Here is a 20,242-nt window from a genome sequence, read left to right as displayed (position 1 = left end):
GGTGCTGTTATGTAGTTCACACAGAAGTTGGCGTTTTTCTACTTCATAACCAACAACAAAAATTCTGCAGAATAAATCCTGATCTTTGCTACTTCTCTCATGCAAAACATCTTTAGCACTCATGGCCCCTAGCAATTTCCAAGTGCACAATGTTAGATATCGTAAGGGATTGTTTAACCAAGTATCACTACTGCTGCTCATAACACCTTGCTCTTTCCAAGGGCCAGCCTCTCTGAAAAGGACAAAAATCACTGCTCAATTGCATCGACAGCTGTTGCTCATCAGCAGTTACCGCTTTAATCTTCTACTGAGTACACAGGCACACCGGACTGATCCAATTCAACGGCTACGCTCACTGCTGCAGTGCAAGTTATGTTTTATGAGAAATAACTTCCACCAACCTTTTTGGTTCTGGCATAGTTACATGTCAGAATCTCCCATCTTACATCACTAAAAATAACACACAAAGTGTTAAAAAAAAAAAAAAAAGCATGGTAAAAAGCATTATTTGCAGCACTTTCTTATTGTATGGTATTAGCCTTCACCAAACTTGGGCCATGCTCATAACCTTGAACTTTTGGACAATTGCAAGAGGGGCAAGTAGGAAGTCGGGACAAACGGTAAAGCTGCGAGGAAGAGAGCACTGCCTGGGGCCAGCACCAGGGCCTTCACCATCCATCCCCACCGCCTGGGGTTGCTGCTGCCCAGCAGTCTCCTGGGTGCTCCGGGGGGACCAGAGCGACTCAGTGCCAGGCATGAACCACTGCTGCCTGCCATGGCCCCGCAGCTTCCAGCGCTCGGGTCAGGCTCTGATGATTCATGGCCCGTTGCCATGCCTTATCGTCACTCACCTTTTGAAACCTCAAAACTGTTTATTTTTCACTTACACAAATTGTTGTTCCAACGGTAACTTCCATAAAAACAAAAAAATCGCTGTGGTGTCTTTAAATGTACAAGAACCCCATTGTAGGTACTGGACAAATATTGAACAAAAAGCTGATCCGCGGCAGATCCTAAGAGCAGGCAACCCAAGCACGAGGTGAGATAAAGCAGACGCAGACAGACAGGTGAACGCAAAGAACGAACAAATAGCTCCAGGCAGCACGACGGGATGTACAGCAGCACTGCTTCCTTTGGCTATTAGCTCGCCTTTTACAAGCACTGCTGCAAAGATGGGAGTTTTACAGTGACCAGAAGAGTCGAAGGAAAGTAAATTTTTAAACAAGGTTTTACTTAACAGATTAGTGAGGGAGCCAGACCTCATGGAGCAATCACTGACATCAGCCAACAACTTCATGCAACTGAGAGCAGTAGCTTCAAGGAAAGGAAGGTGACATGGTCAGAGCAGCAAGGTAGGGAAAAATCAGTCTTTCTGCAATAAATGAATCAAGGTATATTAACCCAAGCAAGAAAACCAGGATGTGAAGTAAATGAGATGCGCGATGATGACAGGTAAGGAGACCAAGGAGGGCTCCATCTTGCACGCAACACAGGCAGAGATACTGCTGCGAACAAAGCAGCATGAAGCAGCCCAAGGCTCGAGCCTAAGGGAAAAAATCAAGTTTTACATACATTAAATCTGAGTTGGAGGCTAGACATCCATGATATACCCAAACCAAGATCACGGCCCACATCTTGGACAAAACGGAAATGTCCCCCACTGACAGAAAGCCTCATGAGTTACCAGCACAGATGTGCTGGCTGAATTTGTAACTGCAGATGGGAACATGAGTAACCCTGGAAAAGTCCAAGAAACTGCCATTCTTGGAAAAAGATACTTGTGCTTCACATGCTGGCGGGAATAAACTGAATCCATAGCTCTATATGCACAGATATTAAGAAGTTTCTTCTGGCTTACAGACCCTCCTTCATACCCCAGGGAAGTGGAGGGGAAACTACCCTGGAAAAGGACAGAATGGGAAATAAAATGTCAGGGCCCTCAGCTGGCCCTGGGTGCTTCAGAGTGAAATGCCCAGGAAGGTCCGCTGCCAGGACCAAGGAGGGAAGGAAAACCCTACTTCCACAATCCCCAAGCATCCCACTGCCAAAAAAGTCTAACTGTATCTCGGTATCAGCAGCGTTTTATTATCATCCCTTGATTGGTATCAGAGTTGTGGATCCTTTGCAGTCACATGGCATTTCCCCATGCTAATTTTATCAAATTACTTGATTGTAACATTTATTTTGTAATTCAGTTTTGAATCCTCTGGATAATGGGCATTTGAAAATGAGCAAGTATTTTACTGCTTCCTGGTTAAGTTTTATAGATTACAGCGTTTTGCTTGAGGTGTTAAATAATGCAAAAATCACCTTACTCACTCTGTTAAAGGTGATCTTAAGGATACATGCTGTGTTCTTGCTAGTGTCTCACTTCAGTTAAGCTGCAGAGGAGAGGCAGGCTTTAAAAGTTAATGATTATGCAACAACTTTATTTTGCTACATTAGATACAAGGCTTTCCCTCCCAAGATGCTCTAGTATTTTCTTTTTTTTGAGTCAATAATTTCTGCCTTCCTTTTACTCAGCCCCAGGGAGTAGTATGTGGTTATAAGAGAGAAGTTAAAAAAAAAATTGCCTTCATATTGTTTCTCTAAAACAATCTATTTTGTTTTTATTACTTCTCCAAAACTAGAAGAATTTTGCTTCTTTAAAGCAAAAAGAAAGGTCAAATTGCAATGGATTACTCTTGAGTTTAAAGGAGGGAGGTTTCACTGGCACTTCAGTAAAGAACAGGCAGAGCAGTAAAAGAGGTTCAAGTCGTTTGGGAGATCTGCAGAGGTTTAAGGGATACTACCATTATTATACCGATTTATATCATAAGCGCCAATTCCAATGAAACAAAGACTTGAAAACAGAGTAAGAGCCATCTGAAATCTAAAATGCTAAAAGTCCTTAAATGTACATGGACAATCCCAGCTCTGAAATTTTAGGACAGATATAGAAAACAAATACTTTACACACACAAAAAAACCTCCACGTTAGAAAACTTCACCAAGTTGGATAGATGTTTCAGCGTAGCACTTGCTAACGACGGATAAGCTTGCCAGACTTGGGTAATAAAATACCAGCCATTATTGTTGTATGCTTTCCATAACTACGAGATGAAAACAATTTACAGGCTCACACTGTTGAGCAAGTGAGCAACACTTATATTCATTTATCAGAGAAGAAACAACACAGTTATACTAGGACTGTTCTCTTTTCTTTTGCTTAGTTCAAGACATGATGCAGAAATAAATTGCATCCTGGGAAACTGTCAGACACAGACAGTCTTTCAACTATAAGATATGGGACATTCCTAAATTTAGGAGGAAAAAAGGAAAATACATAAGACATTGAAGCTGTTGATATCTTAAATCCCTTCCACTTAATGATTTACTGTGATCAGCAGAAAAGGAAGAAAAGACAGAAGTTCTGACCCAAATTTTTAAGACCAAAAAGGTTTATTTCAGAAAGTTTTGTCTATATGTTCCTTTTTCTTGTAAGGATATAACATTCTGGTGAACTAGGAGTTTATAGTAGATGTCAGGCAGGTGAAAAATTTGAGTGTCTGAATACAGGCACTGCTTTTTTAAAAAATGAGAGACATTTTAAGTATGTGTATCTGTACATGGCACCTAACCTACCAAGCACTTATCTGATTGAAATTCTTCTACACTGTGACGTTATAAACTTTAGAAATGGTTATTCATTACCCCTTACTCCTTAGCCTCCGAAGCAAGACCACCTAACTCAAGTAAACAACACTCCCCTACTTGTCTATAGCACAACAGCTACTGATATATATATATCCAGTGCATCCTGAAGAATGTAATACGCATGACTGGATAAAACCCTGCTGATTTTGGAAGTTAGGCTTTCCCAGTTTTCACCATTAAAGCCAGCAAAGTACCAGTCGGTGATAAAAGCTGAGGAAATTCTCTAGTGCCCTCTGCTGCCAGCTGCCAAAAATGAACAAGAGGTGACACTTGGTTTCTCACGTTCATCACTCGGTCTTCAAGCCCAGGGGCCTCCCACAGCAGAGCCGCCAAACACCTGGCTGGCCTGGCACAACGCGTATGGCCCTCTGCAGCGCGAGCATCCATCTGCAGCGCGAGCATCCTTCACGAATTTGCCGTGTGTAAAATTGAAGCCACCATAATACATGTACCAATTTAATGAACACACCGACAAACCTCATGCCTACACTTAGCAGCCTAATACCCCATGTTTTCCTCGCTTGCATGAGGCTGAACAAGCATTAACGTTTCTAAAAACCAGATTTCACACATAAAGATATCTATTATCTATCTTATTTCTAATAAGCAAGCTTTAATCTCTCCTCACAACACCACTCGCAGCTACCCACTAAGCATCATTTGGGACAGGGCTTTGTTTAGCTGTCCTTTAAAATGTTTTCTTGAGGTCCAGCATGAAATTGCTGCTCAGCCAGGTCTGACATTACACTTTCTTCAACGCAGAGAGGAACTGGCTTACGCTGTCTCCAGCCACTGCCCCTCTGGCCAGGCTGTGGGTCACTGTCTCCTTCTGCTGTGCCAATGCAAGTGTTTGTGAGACCAGAGCGTGAACTCAGTCGCCCTATAAACTGCTGCTAGTAAAAAGAAGGAATAGGACGAGCTACTGTGCAGCGATGAAACGAGCAGCTGGAAGAGAGAGACAGCAGCTTGGGCTTTTTGTTGCTCACAAATACGCAACATCAACTGCAGCCTCACTGCTCTTCTTCAGCAACTCCACCACTGCCAGTACCTCGAGGAAGTCTACCACACCGCGGTGAAGGGTCTGCCCTAGCAATCCCTGTTATTACCAAATCATTTGAGCATGCATCTTCCAAGACTCTCAGGAGAAGCCTAACAAAACAAGAAAGTACAAGGGAACTTATCAAACATTGGGAATGAGAAAGGCGGAAACAACCCTGGCTCATACGTTCCCCGAGGGTGGATATATTACCACTGACAAATTCTAACTTCAGGAAACAGCCGTCTCTGCCTACATGGGGTTTATTTCTCCTCTGTTCCAGGCAGGTCTGCACACCTGCTTTAGCACCAACACTCAGTGAGTTTGTTTAAACGTTTGCCTAAGGCTGTTCCGATTGCCTTGTAGCTGCTGTTCATTGAAACACACTCGTTCTTGCCTGCTATGCACACACGTATGCATAGAGCTGATTTAGTATGAAACGGCTTTAACGGTTCAAAGTCACTCCAAAATCCTGAGCGGCCAGTCTCACGCCTGCAAGCGTTACACCCGATCAGCTACCCTCTGTCCACACTGTACGAATTTCACGTGCTGAGTCCCTGTTCGTCTTGCCTCACTTCACTGGTGTAAATCAGCACTGAAGTGTAAAGCGGGCGTAAGTTTTTATCTTGTTCTCTGACTGATTCAACAGAAAGGTAAACACATTTGTACCGCTGGTTATCCAGGAGGGACGGGATTTCCCTTCGTGATTATAAAGCAGGTAAGGAACCCACATGTGCAGGCACATCTGGGCCCGGACAGGACAAGGTGACACACAGCAGTCTTGCCCGATGAACACAGCTAAAGGAATCGAGTTCTTCTCAACTGAGCTAGCACTAACCATCTCAGGCAAACTAATCCCTTCCAAGTTTTCTAATTCCGTAGAGATACATAAAGAACAATTACAAAGAAAAAAAAAGCTTGCATCTCATTTTGACTTTGAATTTTAGAAAACTGATCTTGCTTTTCAAATTTTAAGTTGAGCTAAGGAAAGAGTATCTGTAAAAAGCTTTGATCATACATTTTCTGTTAAAATTCTGCAGCATCTTCCCGAAGCTCTCAGAATTGCCGTGTTTTGTTGGTGCATTCTGCACAGGAGGGCTCATCTACGTTATTATTAGGTGCATTTGGAAGCCTTCAGGAATCCCCCTGCAGTTCAGCTGCTTGAACCCACCTGTACATTCAGATTTACAGGAGAGGAGACTTCAGGTATTTCTAGAGTGCCATCTACAACAACAAACTTGACTTAGTTTCTACACAGAGTTAAATTTTTGATCTAAATCATTTAAGCCAATACTGTCCAAAGGACAAACTGAGAATAGGCATTAGTGCATGTAAGCAAAAGCAAAAAAAATGTGAAAGAAAAACAATTTAAAAGTTTAGAAGATTTTTAGCTGTGGATACTAAAACTATGTTCTTCATAACAGTGACAAAATCTTTTGACAGATTCATTGTGACAAAATTAAATGATGAAAATTAAATTATTACACACATGGCAAAAAATCTGAACCTGAACTCTTTTGTTGGGCTATGCCATCTCTTAAGGCAAAAAAAAAGAAGTTTCAGCCAATTCCTTATGCTCTTCACATGCCTTCCAAGGAATTTAACAACTTATCTCTTCACTAGCTCTTCATTAAAGAGTTTTGTTTAGCCCTTTGAGTATTCTTTCTGCTTTCAGATGAGATGGCAGATGGCAAGTTTATACTATTTGCTTTAGAGACATTATCTCTGTTGAATGTTCACCTCACATCCATAATCACTACAATTTCATGCACTTAAATAAAGAAGTGACCAAATCTTATTCCAGTTAACCAGTGCAGCGGCTACCTTGTCAACCCTTTCCATTTCCTTCAGGTCACTCTCGCTATCTAGCACTTTACTGTCAAAATCTGAACTTTTTTTTTTTTTATTCCTTTGCATTCCAAAATACAGCTTGGTCTAGATTTAATGAGGTTCTCAATTGGCTTCTTTCCTTTCCCCCTGCTCCATAACATGTTGATTTCTGCTATACTAGAAAATCTTCCAGCTTTTCATTGCATATTGAGCCAACTGTCACTCCAAATATATTGCTAGCAAACTTTTTTTTCCCCCTAATGCAATACCGTAACAGCCATGCGTTGAACGATTCATTATTAAAAGAAAAAGCAATGGCAGTGGAGATAGGGAACAGGAACTCATCACAGTTGCATCCTTATGACTGCTAAAGCACTCACTCATGTTTGCAAGAATAAAAAGTCTTATTTGATGAGTATTTTTGTTGAAGTAGCATAATACATCAAGATTTTCCACTAAAATTCAACTCGGATTGGCCAGTGCTCCCTTGAAACCTAATAAGTGCATGACAAATGAGAAAACTATTAAGTTAGCTACAGTGTACACACGGCAATGGTATGGAGCAATCACACCACTCTTTGGGCAAGACTAAAACACTTATTATCAATGACATTGCATAAAATTCAAAGAATAGAAGATTTATATTGCTCCAAATACTGCATTTCTCAAAGCCTTAAACCAGCAGAAGAAAGGTGGTTTCCTATACTTTGTTTTCCAGCTAGAAAAAAGAAATACAACATGAATCTTATTCCACTTGAGCAACCGCCGTCTGTGCAAGTGGCTCTGCTGAATTCAGTCATTTGGAAGGTTTGCATCACAGAATTCTCTAGTTTTGCTCCATGTCCAGGAATTCCTGGAGACAGGATATACACTATATTTTACACTTCCATTTTGCAATACTGAAACATTTCTCTAGAAACTACATTCTCCTATGAATGCACTTAAATGCAGTTAACTTTACTGGGTAAGATTTTTGACTAATGGTTGATGCCAAAAAGCATTTTGTTATGTGCACCACAAAAGCAATTTAAGAATTTGAGTTTTGTCTATTTTTATGTACAGTAAATCATTTTAAAGAAAATAGAAGTTCTTGATAAAAACATCTGCTTATTCAGGTCCTTACTAAACTCGCCACCAGAGGGAGCTTTATTGTTTATGAAGACAGTACTTGCAAAATCCTATAGCACAGTGCACTGAAGTCTGTTTATTTATTGTGTGCCAAATTATTTACAAAACCAAATGCACTGTTTGCTTAATTTTTATGACTAACTCACCTCAATTAATTACTCTCCAATAGACAGAGGAGAAATCAGTAAGAAAGAGAACTGACTGTTTTTAAAACTCAATTCCAAGGTAGCACATGCACCAGCTCTTTTACTGGCACGTTTGTCACCAGAATTTTTCTGTTAGTTAAAAGAGAGTTTGCCATAACTCAAATTGGACTAGAAATAGCAACAGTGGGCATAGCAGGATAGATGAGAGATCCACGTCTGCTCTCATCTGCTAGTCACATACGCTCTGCTGTCCCGGGGGCTCCGCTGCCACTGTAAATCGATAGGAACAGAACACGCATAAATGAAAGAATCTGGGCACGTGTCACCCAGCCTTGTTGAGAAGAGGGACACAAGCGTGATTCAAAGCCCCCGGGAGCACGGGAGCCTCGCGGCCACGGGAGTCGCAGGGATTGGGAGAGGGAACCCGAGAAGGGCAGAGGCTCACGGCTGGTCCGTGCCTCGCAGGTGGCGGGCCTGCGGCGCAGGGGACACGACAAGCCCAGGGGAGACCCACCATCCGCTGTTATGTCACAGGAAGCAGAGCTTCCTCTTAATGAAAATAACCCTCGTTTCATTTGGAAAACACCGCACCTTCCTCGACTTCCGGACAGGCACAGCTTTCACTTGCCTCATGATTTAGAGGGCAAAGCAGCAGCTAAGTGATTTAATCCGATATATGCTTTTTTTATACATACAAACATATCCTCCTTTATTTCCAATTCTGTTGGATTAAATCAGAACATCCACACCATAGTGTATTATTTCACACAATGCATTCACCTTTATTCCTTGTGAACGCATTTGTGCGTAAATACACAGAAATCGTATTTATAAAAGTGTGCCATGACTGTGCCAAACAACATAACGGCCAGCCCACGGTTACCTTCAGAAGCACTGTATTATTTTAAAAAATTGGTGCAGGTGAACTCTAAATTAAAATAAATTATTACATTGCTACATTTTATACATCTTGTTAAATTCCTTTTTAACCTTGTGTTTTTTCAAAATGGTGTAAAAACACTGCAACAGCAAGAGGGGAATTATACGCAGTAAATCCCTCAAAGCTATGGTGGTATCACCTGTTTCACAGCTACTACAAAGGTATTTGCCCAGAGCAGTGATATGAGGCTCATCTCCAGGCATTCTAAGAATCCATAAATCCATGTTAAAAGCTTATCTACAGATATAAAAAAAAAACCAAAACACCCTTATCTATAAATAACAGTATTCCATTCCCATAAAAACCAAAATGATTAAAAACCCAAGTCCACACTGGAATTACCTTCAGGAAAAGATACGAACTTGCCCACTGAGGCAGAAGGTGCTCAGTAAACCGAGAGCATCACTGGGAGAAGATCTACTCAGATTTCAGTAAAACCTAAACGTACACCGGAGTCCAGAGAGGAGATTTCGTTTTATACTCCAGGGTTCCCCAGGCCGTAGCTGCATCTGTACACAGCAACTTGCACAGCGCAGCCTCACTCACGAATGAGGCTTCGAGCGCCGCCATAATATGTGAGTAAGAACAAAGCAGTAATAAATAATAATAATCTGTTCAGTATGTTGCATGATTAAGACAAATTACATTATAATTTGCATCACTTAATTACATACAAGAATACAAATATTTTCAATAGCTGAATTTAGTAAGATACGGCATTTGAGGAAGTTTGGAGATAGAATGAAAGGAAATAAATGTAAAATTATAATGCTTAAATTACAATGCAGCATGCTTGGTGGCAAATACATATGCCCATGCCTGAACGGCAACGCAGACTGTAATACATCTTTCAGGCCCACGTCAGAGGTAAGCGTGCAAAACTAATACTAAGTTCACGAAATTCCCGGTTACAGTACCTACTAGCCGTGGCAGTACAGCAAAGATTCCACGTGTCATAATTTTACAGGGCCAAATGTAAAACTGTCAATAAATCACTTAAGTCTACATCAGCTAAAATTCTGGAGATTGCACCCATCACATTTAACTGTCACCTCAGATTACTCAGGGCTACTACTTGTCTTTACATTCTAGTATGTTTTGTGTCATTCTAATCATAATTCTAGAGATTTCTGAACTCACATGTCATCAGTTACTATCCAAATATTTTCATAAGCCAAAAAGTTTCAAAAAAAACAAAATTAAAAGCACCGAGTCTTCTTTATTGTTGCAGTCTTCAGGAGAAAAACACTAGTTTCTCTAGTGCTCCGAACTGGCAGGAGATTTTCTTCAGATGTTATCAGGCAAAAATGGCTTTCAAACTCCACAAGTCTACAAGTGGTGGGTTTAATATTAAAGTTAATTAAATACCGTAAGAAAAGCCTGCTGAGATATGAAAGACAACGTATGCTTTGTAGTTCATCTTTCACAGTCGCACAGTAATGTTCTTGCTGTTCTGCCCCGGCACTAAAACGCTGCAGGACTCAACCACGAAGGAGCACATCAGCTGCTGGGACCGGAATTCTGCAACTCTAACAGTTTTCAGAAGATTTCGTTAAACATTTTACGATTTACTCATTCCAAAGTTTGTAACTATCTAAAATATTTAGCACAGTCATTTGACTGCCTCTCTCCCCAAAACAGCACTACAAAGAACAGGAATTTGTCCTCAACACTTGATTTCATTTCTGAGAAGAGACAAAAAAGTACGCGTTGGTCCACAGCCCAAAGGTGCCTCTGGGCAGAGGCGGCCGGGTGGGACTCGCACAGAAACCCTGCTGCGCAGTACGCGAGGGTCTCGCACGGGGAGCGTGCCGCACTCCTCGACAGACCCTGCCCTTCTGCCTTCTGCGGCTGCTTGCGGCCGCTCGGTTGTTACGGAAGGAACGAATGCGGAAGGTGGCCCCTGAGCCAGGCCCGGCCAAATCCGCATCTGGGTGAATCAGAGCTCGTTTCCCTCTACTCTTAAATGCCTACTTTTTTCAAAGCAAGGCTACTTACTTTCACGCTTTCAGATGCGCAGCCTGCCCAACAGCACGCGCCTGCCTCAGTACTCCGCTCCACCACCGAGCCGAGGCCTTTGCCGTGTCGTCCCCGCACGCCCACGGGCGCAAGGACGCTTCTCCGCCTCTGCCAGCGCCTCCCAGGCCGCAGGGATAATCCCCTCGTAAAACATCACAGGACAGCCACGGGCACCCGCACCCCCCTTCCCCAGCGACGCCACCGGGCAGCGGATGCGGAGAGACAAGGATTTTACATTTCTCGGGGACGGAGAGGCAAGGCTGGTGCCAGTCAGGAACCCGACTGCAGGAACCCCCAGGCAAGACGTCAGCCTGTGGCGGTGTGCTGAAAGTTACCCCACTTGACTTTTTCAAGTTGCTGGGGGGTTGTTTTTTTTTAATCTGATGAAAGTTATTTAGGGGAGAGTAAAAATAAAAAAAAAAGAGGGTCGGGGTCTGCATCCACACCAGCAGAAGAAAACACACGTAGATAGGATTACTTATTGTTACGTTTAGGGATCCTGAACATACACTAAACAGCAAATAACTATTTTTATAACCTTTACAGCTTCTCATTTTCCTCATCCTCACGCTCAGTTCAAGCATTACATACTCCCTCTGCCCCCAAAACAAGAATTTAGTCATCTATTCCGTATTGATTCTCAACCAAACTGTTAATAGGATAATTATTACAAAACACATACTGGGCAACTGTGTTAGAATGATTCTGTTTGTGATGACTTAAACCATACTTAAGATTCAAAAGCAGCATGAAATGTTGAAATCTCAGCAAGATATGCAAGGCCCTTAAAACGAGCAAAGAAAGTCAAATCCAACTTCAGCCCCCCCCCAAACACTTTCTGAAAGCTTGTCAGCACAACGAAACAAGCATTTCACTACGTTTGTGATGTATGATGCTGTTAGTCTCACTTTTACCACAGAACTGTTTAAAACAAAGTTAAAAACATATTCCCAACTTATGTTTTTAACTGTTCGGTTTTATGGAAATCCTACTGACTTGAGGCCAATTTATTTAAATATTTAAGGACCACATCAATAGAACTCGGTTCAAATTTCACTTAGTTTATGTGAATTTTGAAAGACAGCAGTTTTTTTTTTTTTTAATCAATTTCTGAACAAGTTTCAGGAGTTCTTTTGAACAAGACTTCTTAAATATTTACAAAAGATCTATGAAAAGTATGGCTGAAGGAGATACTACAATCCTTTAAAGAATCAAATGAATATTAAAGAGATTCCCATTTTTCTCAGCTTCTGTGAATTTGCCGTGGCACTTCAATATTTATATAAAATTCCTTCTAATAAGCAGATCTGATACTTCAACCAGAAGTTTTGCTTTTTTTTTTTCTCAAAAGAAGTGATAAAGTTTAAAGCTCAGAAAAATGCAGAAACAAAATCCCCCCAATATATCAAGTCACTAAAAAAAAAATCCATAATAATACAAAAAGGCCAAATTAAACAAGATATAGAAAAAGCAGAGTTAGCACATAAAAATGGCAGATCTATGGTTAGTATTTTTAATAGAAACCTCGTTTTCTCTGTGCCTTAGTCCCATCTTTTCTCCAGAATTTGTTCCTCCCCTCTCATTTTGGTACTGCAGCATCTCAACTCCAGCTGCTGGACTGGGCGAAGAGCGAGAGTCCCGCGAGGGATGTGCTGATGCAGCGAGAGCAAGCCGTAGTACTCCTCTAGTGCAACCTCGCCACACTATGAACAGTACTACCATGAATCCACTCGGCAAGCACTGATGCGTCTGATTACATCTACGCATGAGCCGCTTCTTTTGTTGCTTATGCTTAGCATCAAAAGCTATTCTTCAAAATAGCAAATTCAGGGGAAGAAAATAAAAAAGCGTTGTCTTACCATATTCTGCATACAGCTACCAAAGGAACGTTTGTTGCAAATTTCACAAAAAAAATTAAAGTTGATTAAACTTTTAATCGCTGCTTTCATGTAGTTTCAAGCTAGATAGGCAAGCTAATGAACAATTTGCAAGCATCATTAAAGATATACAGGGAAATCTACAGGGAGGTTCATTTATCATTTCAGAAATTAGAGTCATTTCAATAAGAGCTAAATTGGCTACCACTAACTTCAAAGTGGTACTTCTACATAGTTTGGGGCATTTTTAGTAAAGAATCTCCTCATTTTAGAGATCAGCAGAGAATGTCAAACTTGGAATTAGTCTTCAGAAAAAAAAGAAGGTTTCTGCATCAGTTTTGACTTCAAAACCAATTGCTCCCTCACTTACTGCCTTAGAATGATCCGATTCTTTAAATCGCTATTTACACAACAAGCCTAGGCTTGGAGGAAAGCTATTCCACCTCCTTTTTTAATATGTACATTTTACACCTGTGACTAATTCTTTCAAAACAAAAGACTTTGGAGAACAAACAAAGTAACTGTGTCTATATGTTTCCACTTGACCGCTTAAAACCAGTTTTTTCATTTGGCAACAGTTTTTCTGGCTCAAAGACCAGTGCAAACTATGGTCTGTTCGCTCCATCTTTCGATGCACACACGAACAGGAGACGGCCCTGGGCAGACTGCCCCATGCACTCCGGAAGGCTCTTTTTCCTCTCAGGTCTCAGTTTAAAACACAAGTGGTTTCAAGGCTCAACCGAAAGCAAAACCTGGACTTGCCATAGCCAAAGCAAAAAAGCACAATTCATGCCAAACTCTTTCCTGCACTAGACTTCTAATAGTATAAACTAAATAAAGGTAAAATGCTTTTATTGCTTTTCTATCTAAAATGTACCATTCTTAGGAACTGCAGCAGTGGTATCCAGATATGTCTAAAAGTCCAAGGAAATTCACAGTCTGGCTATCAAGTCAGATTTTGGCACCTGGCACCAAAGAGACTGGTACCAAAAACCAGCAGAGAGAGCGGAGCTTTCTCAAATTGAGAGAGAGGGTGCTGCTGGCTTTCGGTCCTTCTTGCATCATGTGGGTCATAAGGGGAGACAGCTGGGAGTAATTTTAAATATTATCAAAACCTGCCAAAGTTTGAGTGCTTCCTTACACACTGACAGAGCTAGGGCAGAAGACGAACTAAGGAACTGTTTCCTGTGGTGAAGAGGGGATATTCCAGAGGGCATGAACAGTCGTTAGTGTGATTAATGGCTTTCTTGCCAACAAACATCCCATAATTTGCATTGGTTGTAATCAGGTAATAGGATCTCTCATTATGTTTACGACCAATTATAGTGTTCTTGCTCTTCTAAGTGTATTGTGTTTAAAAGCATGAAATACTCGATGCAAAACACCTACCTGGCTCCGAAGATGTCTTTTTTTGCTAGATCAATGCCAGAAACCACCTTTACCCTGAGGATACGAGACTCCTCCTGTTAATAAAAAAAGAAAATAGGTTTAATGTTTATTCAGTAACTGATCTTTAAGATCACCACTTCACAAGAGGTTAAACTGTGAATGAACTCTCAGCTTTTAGATAGTAGCAGTCTTTCCTAGGTTAGATTTTGAAAGGAAAAACCTTCAAGAAGCGTACATCTAATCTGTTAAAGAATAGCCCGAAGACAAACATGAAAAGCATCCAATCCTACCAGCCAAAGCTGCTAAGAGTTAAACAAAAACAGGATAATAGCAGTAAGAATAATACTATAACAAAATAATATAATAAGAGTAATAAAAGACAATTTGCTGAACAGGACCATTTGAAATTCTAAGTGATCCTCAGAAATCTAGTTCATTTAATGTACACTCCACAGAAATTTATTCTGCTTAGACTATAAAGCTGTCTCTTCAACCACAAGGTAAAACATTCATAATATTTGTCTAGATTAGAGATGTCAAGGGTTTAAAAAAAAGATACAAAGTAAAAAACAAAACAAAAACACCCCTTAGTTTCAAAATCCAAAATTCAGTTGCTTAAACCCGTCTTGCCATCTTGATATATACAGAGTTCAAAAACAACTTTCAAAGATGCATATTGCTAGAACATCAACCTGTTCAAGCAGTTTATCACTTTGTTATGTTTAGCTCCTGGGGAACATTGGTATCAACGGTATTTTTCTTGTTATCTTGTTTGACTAGTTTTTGTTAACTAAAGACACCACCAAAACTAAATTTGAAGAGTGTCCTATAGAAACAGATTTTAAGTCACCTATGTCAGTTATACCTTTTCCTCTTCTAATACCCCTTCCAAAACTGCAAGATTCAATTACTGTCATTTGAGAATCCATTCCTCGAAGCTTGTTCAGAAAACAGTAACATTTTCCCCCAGGTTTCTCACGGCATGACCATGCTACACCAACTCTATCTGCTTTATATGGCGAACGGAGAGATACTGATTTGCCAGCTATATCTAAGACTTGCTGAGATTATTAGGAAGGTCAGAAACGCCCCAGAAGCAAACCAGTGTCTGTCCAGTCTAATACCATTCCTCCGGAGGGAGTCAGAAACAGAACAAATACTTCAGAGAAAGAAATGCAAGGGAGGTTGGTCTTATTCAACCTGTCTGCAAGGAGAGCTTCATCCTAACATCCTGTTCGTAATGACTCTGTTGCATTAAAACAAACAAACAAAAAAGCCTTGACTACTTAAATCTTTTCCAAAAATTTGTTTGCTCGTATTCTTTCCAGCAGCAGTTACATTGTACAAGTAGTTTTCAAATTGAGAAAACAAGACTCTTTACCAAAAGAGCAAAAAGTTGTCCACCTATCTGGCCAGTATAAACCAGTATAGGTGGAGAAGAAAAAAATAGTTATGTTGACAGATGAAGTGAATGGTGTGTGTGTGGGGGGGGGGGGGGGCGTGTTTGTTTTTAACTTTTTTCAACCTGGTAATACCAATACTTTTCTTTGAGGCATTATAGCACACGCTCGATCTTCAAGAGTGACAAAAGTCAATGACTCTTCTAGACAAAAGTCAACGAACTTGCAGATTAGGAGGGTCAAGAAAATTCCTTTATAAAGAGAAAGCAGGATGGAAAAAATGCCAAAAATGCAGACAATTCTGACCTTATTGAGGGAGAACTGAAGGACAGGAAGTCACAATACAAAGAAGAGACGGACAGAACAAGGGATTTCTAATGGTGACTATGTTCTGAACGCTACTCAGAAGTCCTCCCACAAAGTCCAAAATCAACAGGTATTTGTGCTTTTTGTTGGAGTGGCATCTCATCTCTGCATTAAGATCACCTCTATGTATTAATTGAATCAAAAAGAATATGGAAAAAAAAATCACAGGAGGAAGTCCAAATACTGGCTGATCCCTAAAATTCAGGTTCTACAAGACCCAAAAGATGGTATTTCAGACTATCTGAATAGAATCTCAAAAGCATTCCTCAAGGCTCACTTCATACTGCTGGAAAGACAACACAGCTAGGCACAAACAGTCCCGGAGGTTCCTGCAGAGCATTGGTGACAACTTCTTGACACAGGTGGTGGAGGAGCCAACGAGGAGAGGTGTGCTGTTGGACAAACAAGGAAGGACTGGTTGGAGGTGTGAGGCATCCTCACAAGGGGGCAGCCTTGGCTGCAGTGACCATGAGATGATGGAGTTCAGGATCCTGCGAGGAGGCAGCAGGGCACCAAGTAGGATTGCAACCCTGGACTTCAGGAGAGCAAACTTTGGCCTCTTCAGGGACCTACCTAGAGGAATCCCATTGGTCAGGGCCATAGAAGGAAGGGGAGGGTCCAAGAGAGCAGGTTAATATCCAAGCATCACTTCCTCCAAGCTCAAGATCAGAGCATCCCTATGAGTAAGAAGTCAAGCAAAGGGGGCAGGAGACTTGCATGGATGAGCAAGGAGCTCCTGGCAAAACTCCACCAGAAGAAGGAAGTATACAGAAAGTGGAAAGGGGGACAGACCACTTGGGAGGAATATAGGAACGTTGTCAGAGTAAGCAGGGATGCGACGAGGAAGGCTAAGGCCCATTTGGAATTAAATCTGGCAAGAGATGTCAAGGACAACAAGAAGGGCTTCTTTGAATACATCAGTAGCAAGAGGAAGACTAGGGAAAATGTGGGCCCTTTGCTGAATGGGGTAGGTGCCCTGGTGACAAAGGATGCAGAGAAGGCAGAGTTACTGAATGCCACCTTTGCTTCAGTCTTTACTGCTCAGGCCAGCCCTCAGGAACCCCAGATCCTGGAGGCAAGAGAGAAAGTCTGGAGGAAGGAAGACTTTCCCTTGGTCGAGGAGGATCAGGTTGGAGATCATTTAAGCAAACCTGACACCCACAAATCCATGGGCCCTGATGGGATGCACCCACGAGTGCTGAGGGAGCTGGCGGATGTCATTGCTAAGCCACTCCCCATCATCTTTGAAAGGTCATGGAGAACAGGAGAGGTGCCTGAAGACTGCAAGAAAGCCAATGTCACCCCAGTCTTCAAAAAGGGCAAGAAGGAGGACCCAGGGAACTACAGGCCAGTCAGCCTCACCTGCATCCCTGGAAAGGTGATGGAGCAGCTCATCCTGGAGGCCATCTCCAAGCATGTGGAGGACAAGAAGGTGATCAGGAGTAGTCAGCATGGCTTCACCAAGGGGAAATCATGCCTAACCAATCTGATAGCCTTCTCTGATGGAATGACTGGCTGGGTAGATGATGGGAGAGCAGTGGATGTTGTCTCCCTTGACTTCAGCAAGGCTTTCGACACTGTCTCCCATAACATCCTCATAGGGAAGCTCAGGAAGTGTGGGTTAGATGAGTGGACAGTGAGGTGGATTGAGACCTGGCTGAATGGCAGAGCTCAGAGGGTTGTGATCAGTGGCACAGAGTCTAGTTGGAGGCCTGTAGCTAGCAGTGTCCCCCAGGGGTCAGGACTGGGTCCAGTCTTGTTCAACTTCTTCATCAATGACCTGGATGAAGGGACAGAGTGCACCCTCAGCAAGTTTGCTGAGGATACAAAACTGGGAGGAGTGGCCGATACGCCAGAGGGCTGTGCTGCCATTCAGAGAGACCTGGACAGGCTGGAGAGGTGGGTGGAGAGGAACCTCTTGAAGTTCAACAAAGGCAAGTGCAGGGTCCTGCCCCTGGGGAGGAATAACCCCATGCACCAGGACAGGTTGGGGGTTGACCTGCTGGAAAGCAGCTCTGCTGAGAAGGACCTGAGGGTCCTGGTGGACACCAAGTTAAGCATGAGGCAGCAATGTGCCCTTGTGGCCAAGAAGGCCAATGGTATCCTGGGGTGCATCAGGAAGAGTGTTGCCAGCAGGTCGAGGGCGGTGATCCTCCCCCTCTCCTCAGCCCTGGTGAGGCCACATCTGGAGTCCTGTGTTCAGTTCTGGGCTCCCCAGTCCAAGAGGGATGTGGCACTACTGGAGCGAGTCTAATGAAGGGTTGTGAAGATGATGAAGGGACTGGAGCACCTCTCATAACAAGGAAAGGCTGAGAGAGCTGGGACTGTTTAGCCTAGAGAAGAGAAGCCTGAGAGGAGATCTTATCAATGTGTACAAGTATCTAAAGGGTGGGTGTCAAGAGGATGGAGCCAGACTCTTTTCAGTGGTGCCCAGCGACAGGACGCGAGGCAACGGGCAAACTGAAACACAGACACTTCCATCTGAACATGAGGAAAAACTTCTTCACTGTGAGGGTGACAGAGCACTGGCACAGGTTGCCCAGAGAGGTTGTGGAGTCTCCTTCTCTGGAGATATTCAAAACGCGCCTGGACGCGATCCTGTGCAATGTGCTCTAGGTGACGCTGCTTGAGCAGGGGGGTTGGACTAGATGATCTCCAGAGGTGCCTTCCAACCTCAACCATTCTGTGATTCGCTAGAGAGGGCAACAGAATGAGGCCATTGGTGCTGTTTGCGCTGAGTGCTGTGTTCTCTGTCTGTACACCTAATGGGGATACACGTTCAGCCTTGCTACTGGCTAAACCTGGGACAGGGAGCCACGGCAGCCTCACCTCTACCAGGCTACCAGATTTAGCAAAGCTTAACAACAAAAAAATGGGAAAATCTGCTTCACCTCCAGACATGCTAGAATTTTCACCATTAGCTACTGCGGAATTTAATAAGGCCTTCTAACATTAACAGTTAGCAGCACAGACCAAAATATTTCTTAAACATTTACCTGTCTTAGATCAGGATCTGTTTTTAAAATTTACAAATTATGGACAACCAGAAGCTACATAACTCTTGCAAGAGCATGCCACTTAATATGCAGTACTTTGAATCATACAAATAGATGCTCAGATAGCTTGTCTGCAATGTAATTCTCTTGTAATGCATAGAACTTATCTCTATCAGTTTGTCTTAAGTGTTCTCAAACACAGCATAACACCACAGGTGCACTCAAGTGCACACATATACCAGAAAGTTCATTAAAAGAATATTTCAGCTCATGTGACTGGGAGAAGCGTCAAATTAAGCTTGCACAAGTATCACCACCAGTAGTAGTGGGTACCAGCAGCAGGAGCAGCTCCCAGATTCCCAGGCTGTGCATAGGCAGACACCTCAAATTTGTACTCCCCTGATCTCCCACCTCCTCAGCTGGGAGTGCTACCTGGGGGTAACAGCATGACTGAAGGGTAGAAAAAAATGCATTTTTTATATTCTTATGTTTCCTCCTTGTGCCTCAATTTCTCCATCTACCTCGGAGTATGCTGCCTCTAGGTAGAGGAAGCAGTTAAATTTTTGCAGCAATAGAGAGGTAATCTCACCTCCATCAAAAATCAGATAAATGATTGCTTGGCCAGGCACAAAGAGAGACTTTAAACAGAGAGCACCAGCTACCTGACACAGGATTCCACCCTCCCTTCTTTGAAAAGGCTGTTCAAGAAAAGAAAATTCACAATTTGGTTTGTTTTCTCCTTGTAAACCCAGGACACAATGACAGAGAGCAGTCAGGACAAGATCACTTAACAAGGAAAATTTCTGAGTCAGGAGACCCAGCACCCAAATGCCAAATTAAAGGGATCCCTTCTCAGCTTTGAGCCCGAGCTAATCTTTAGATAAGTAGTACTTATGCTTGTTGAGATTAAGGCCATGTTTACACGTACATTTCAGTGGAAAGTGCCAACTTAAACTGCTCCCCTCCAACCCGCCTCGCCCTGTTGTTTTGTACCTAGGTCAATACCTTGAGCCAACACAGCACACCAACAAAACTAAGCTAAGGGGAGGGAGAAATGGACAGCCAGAGATGAAGGGTACATGGAAGTAGCTGCTTAAAAAGCCATGTAAAGAAATATATGTGGAACCAAGCCTAGAAATTTGAGATTTATACCTACAACACCCAAGAACATTTAACTGAGCTTGGAAAAAGCTGCCTTGCCTTTTAGTTTTACTCCTAATACCTAGATTTCCAGGATGGGGAAGTTCTCATGTAGAAGCACAATGACTGTTTTAACTGGAGTTCTGGGCCAACTGGACACAGTCTCCATATCAAAACGGACCAGAGGTTCTCACTCCAGAATTAGGCATTTGTAAATCAAGACCAATTCATGCTGTCAGCAGAGCTAATGCCTCCTGTTTGCTCATGCTCTGCAGTGTG

The 20,242-nt window shown here is 42.4% G+C and overlaps 1 protein-coding gene across 3 annotated transcripts in view; it reads right to left on the bottom strand.

The window, feature by feature from the left end:
* The window catches only part of NEDD4L (NEDD4 like E3 ubiquitin protein ligase), a 206,045-nt gene that overhangs the window by 147,060 nt on the left and 38,743 nt on the right, over positions 1–20,242 (bottom strand). For all 3 annotated transcript variants that reach the window (XM_067316469.1, XM_067316470.1, XM_067316471.1), the window contains exon 2: positions 14,062–14,135. In XM_067316469.1, the coding sequence (XP_067172570.1) occupies positions 14,062–14,135 (74 nt within the window). The remainder of the gene's footprint in view (positions 1–14,061; positions 14,136–20,242) is intronic.

This window comes from Apteryx mantelli, chromosome Z, assembly GCF_036417845.1.
Source record: "Apteryx mantelli isolate bAptMan1 chromosome Z, bAptMan1.hap1, whole genome shotgun sequence".
Taxonomy (NCBI): Eukaryota; Metazoa; Chordata; class Aves; order Apterygiformes; family Apterygidae; genus Apteryx; species Apteryx mantelli.
Note: the sequence above shows the minus strand (reverse complement) of the source record. Positions and strands in the feature narration are given on the sequence as shown.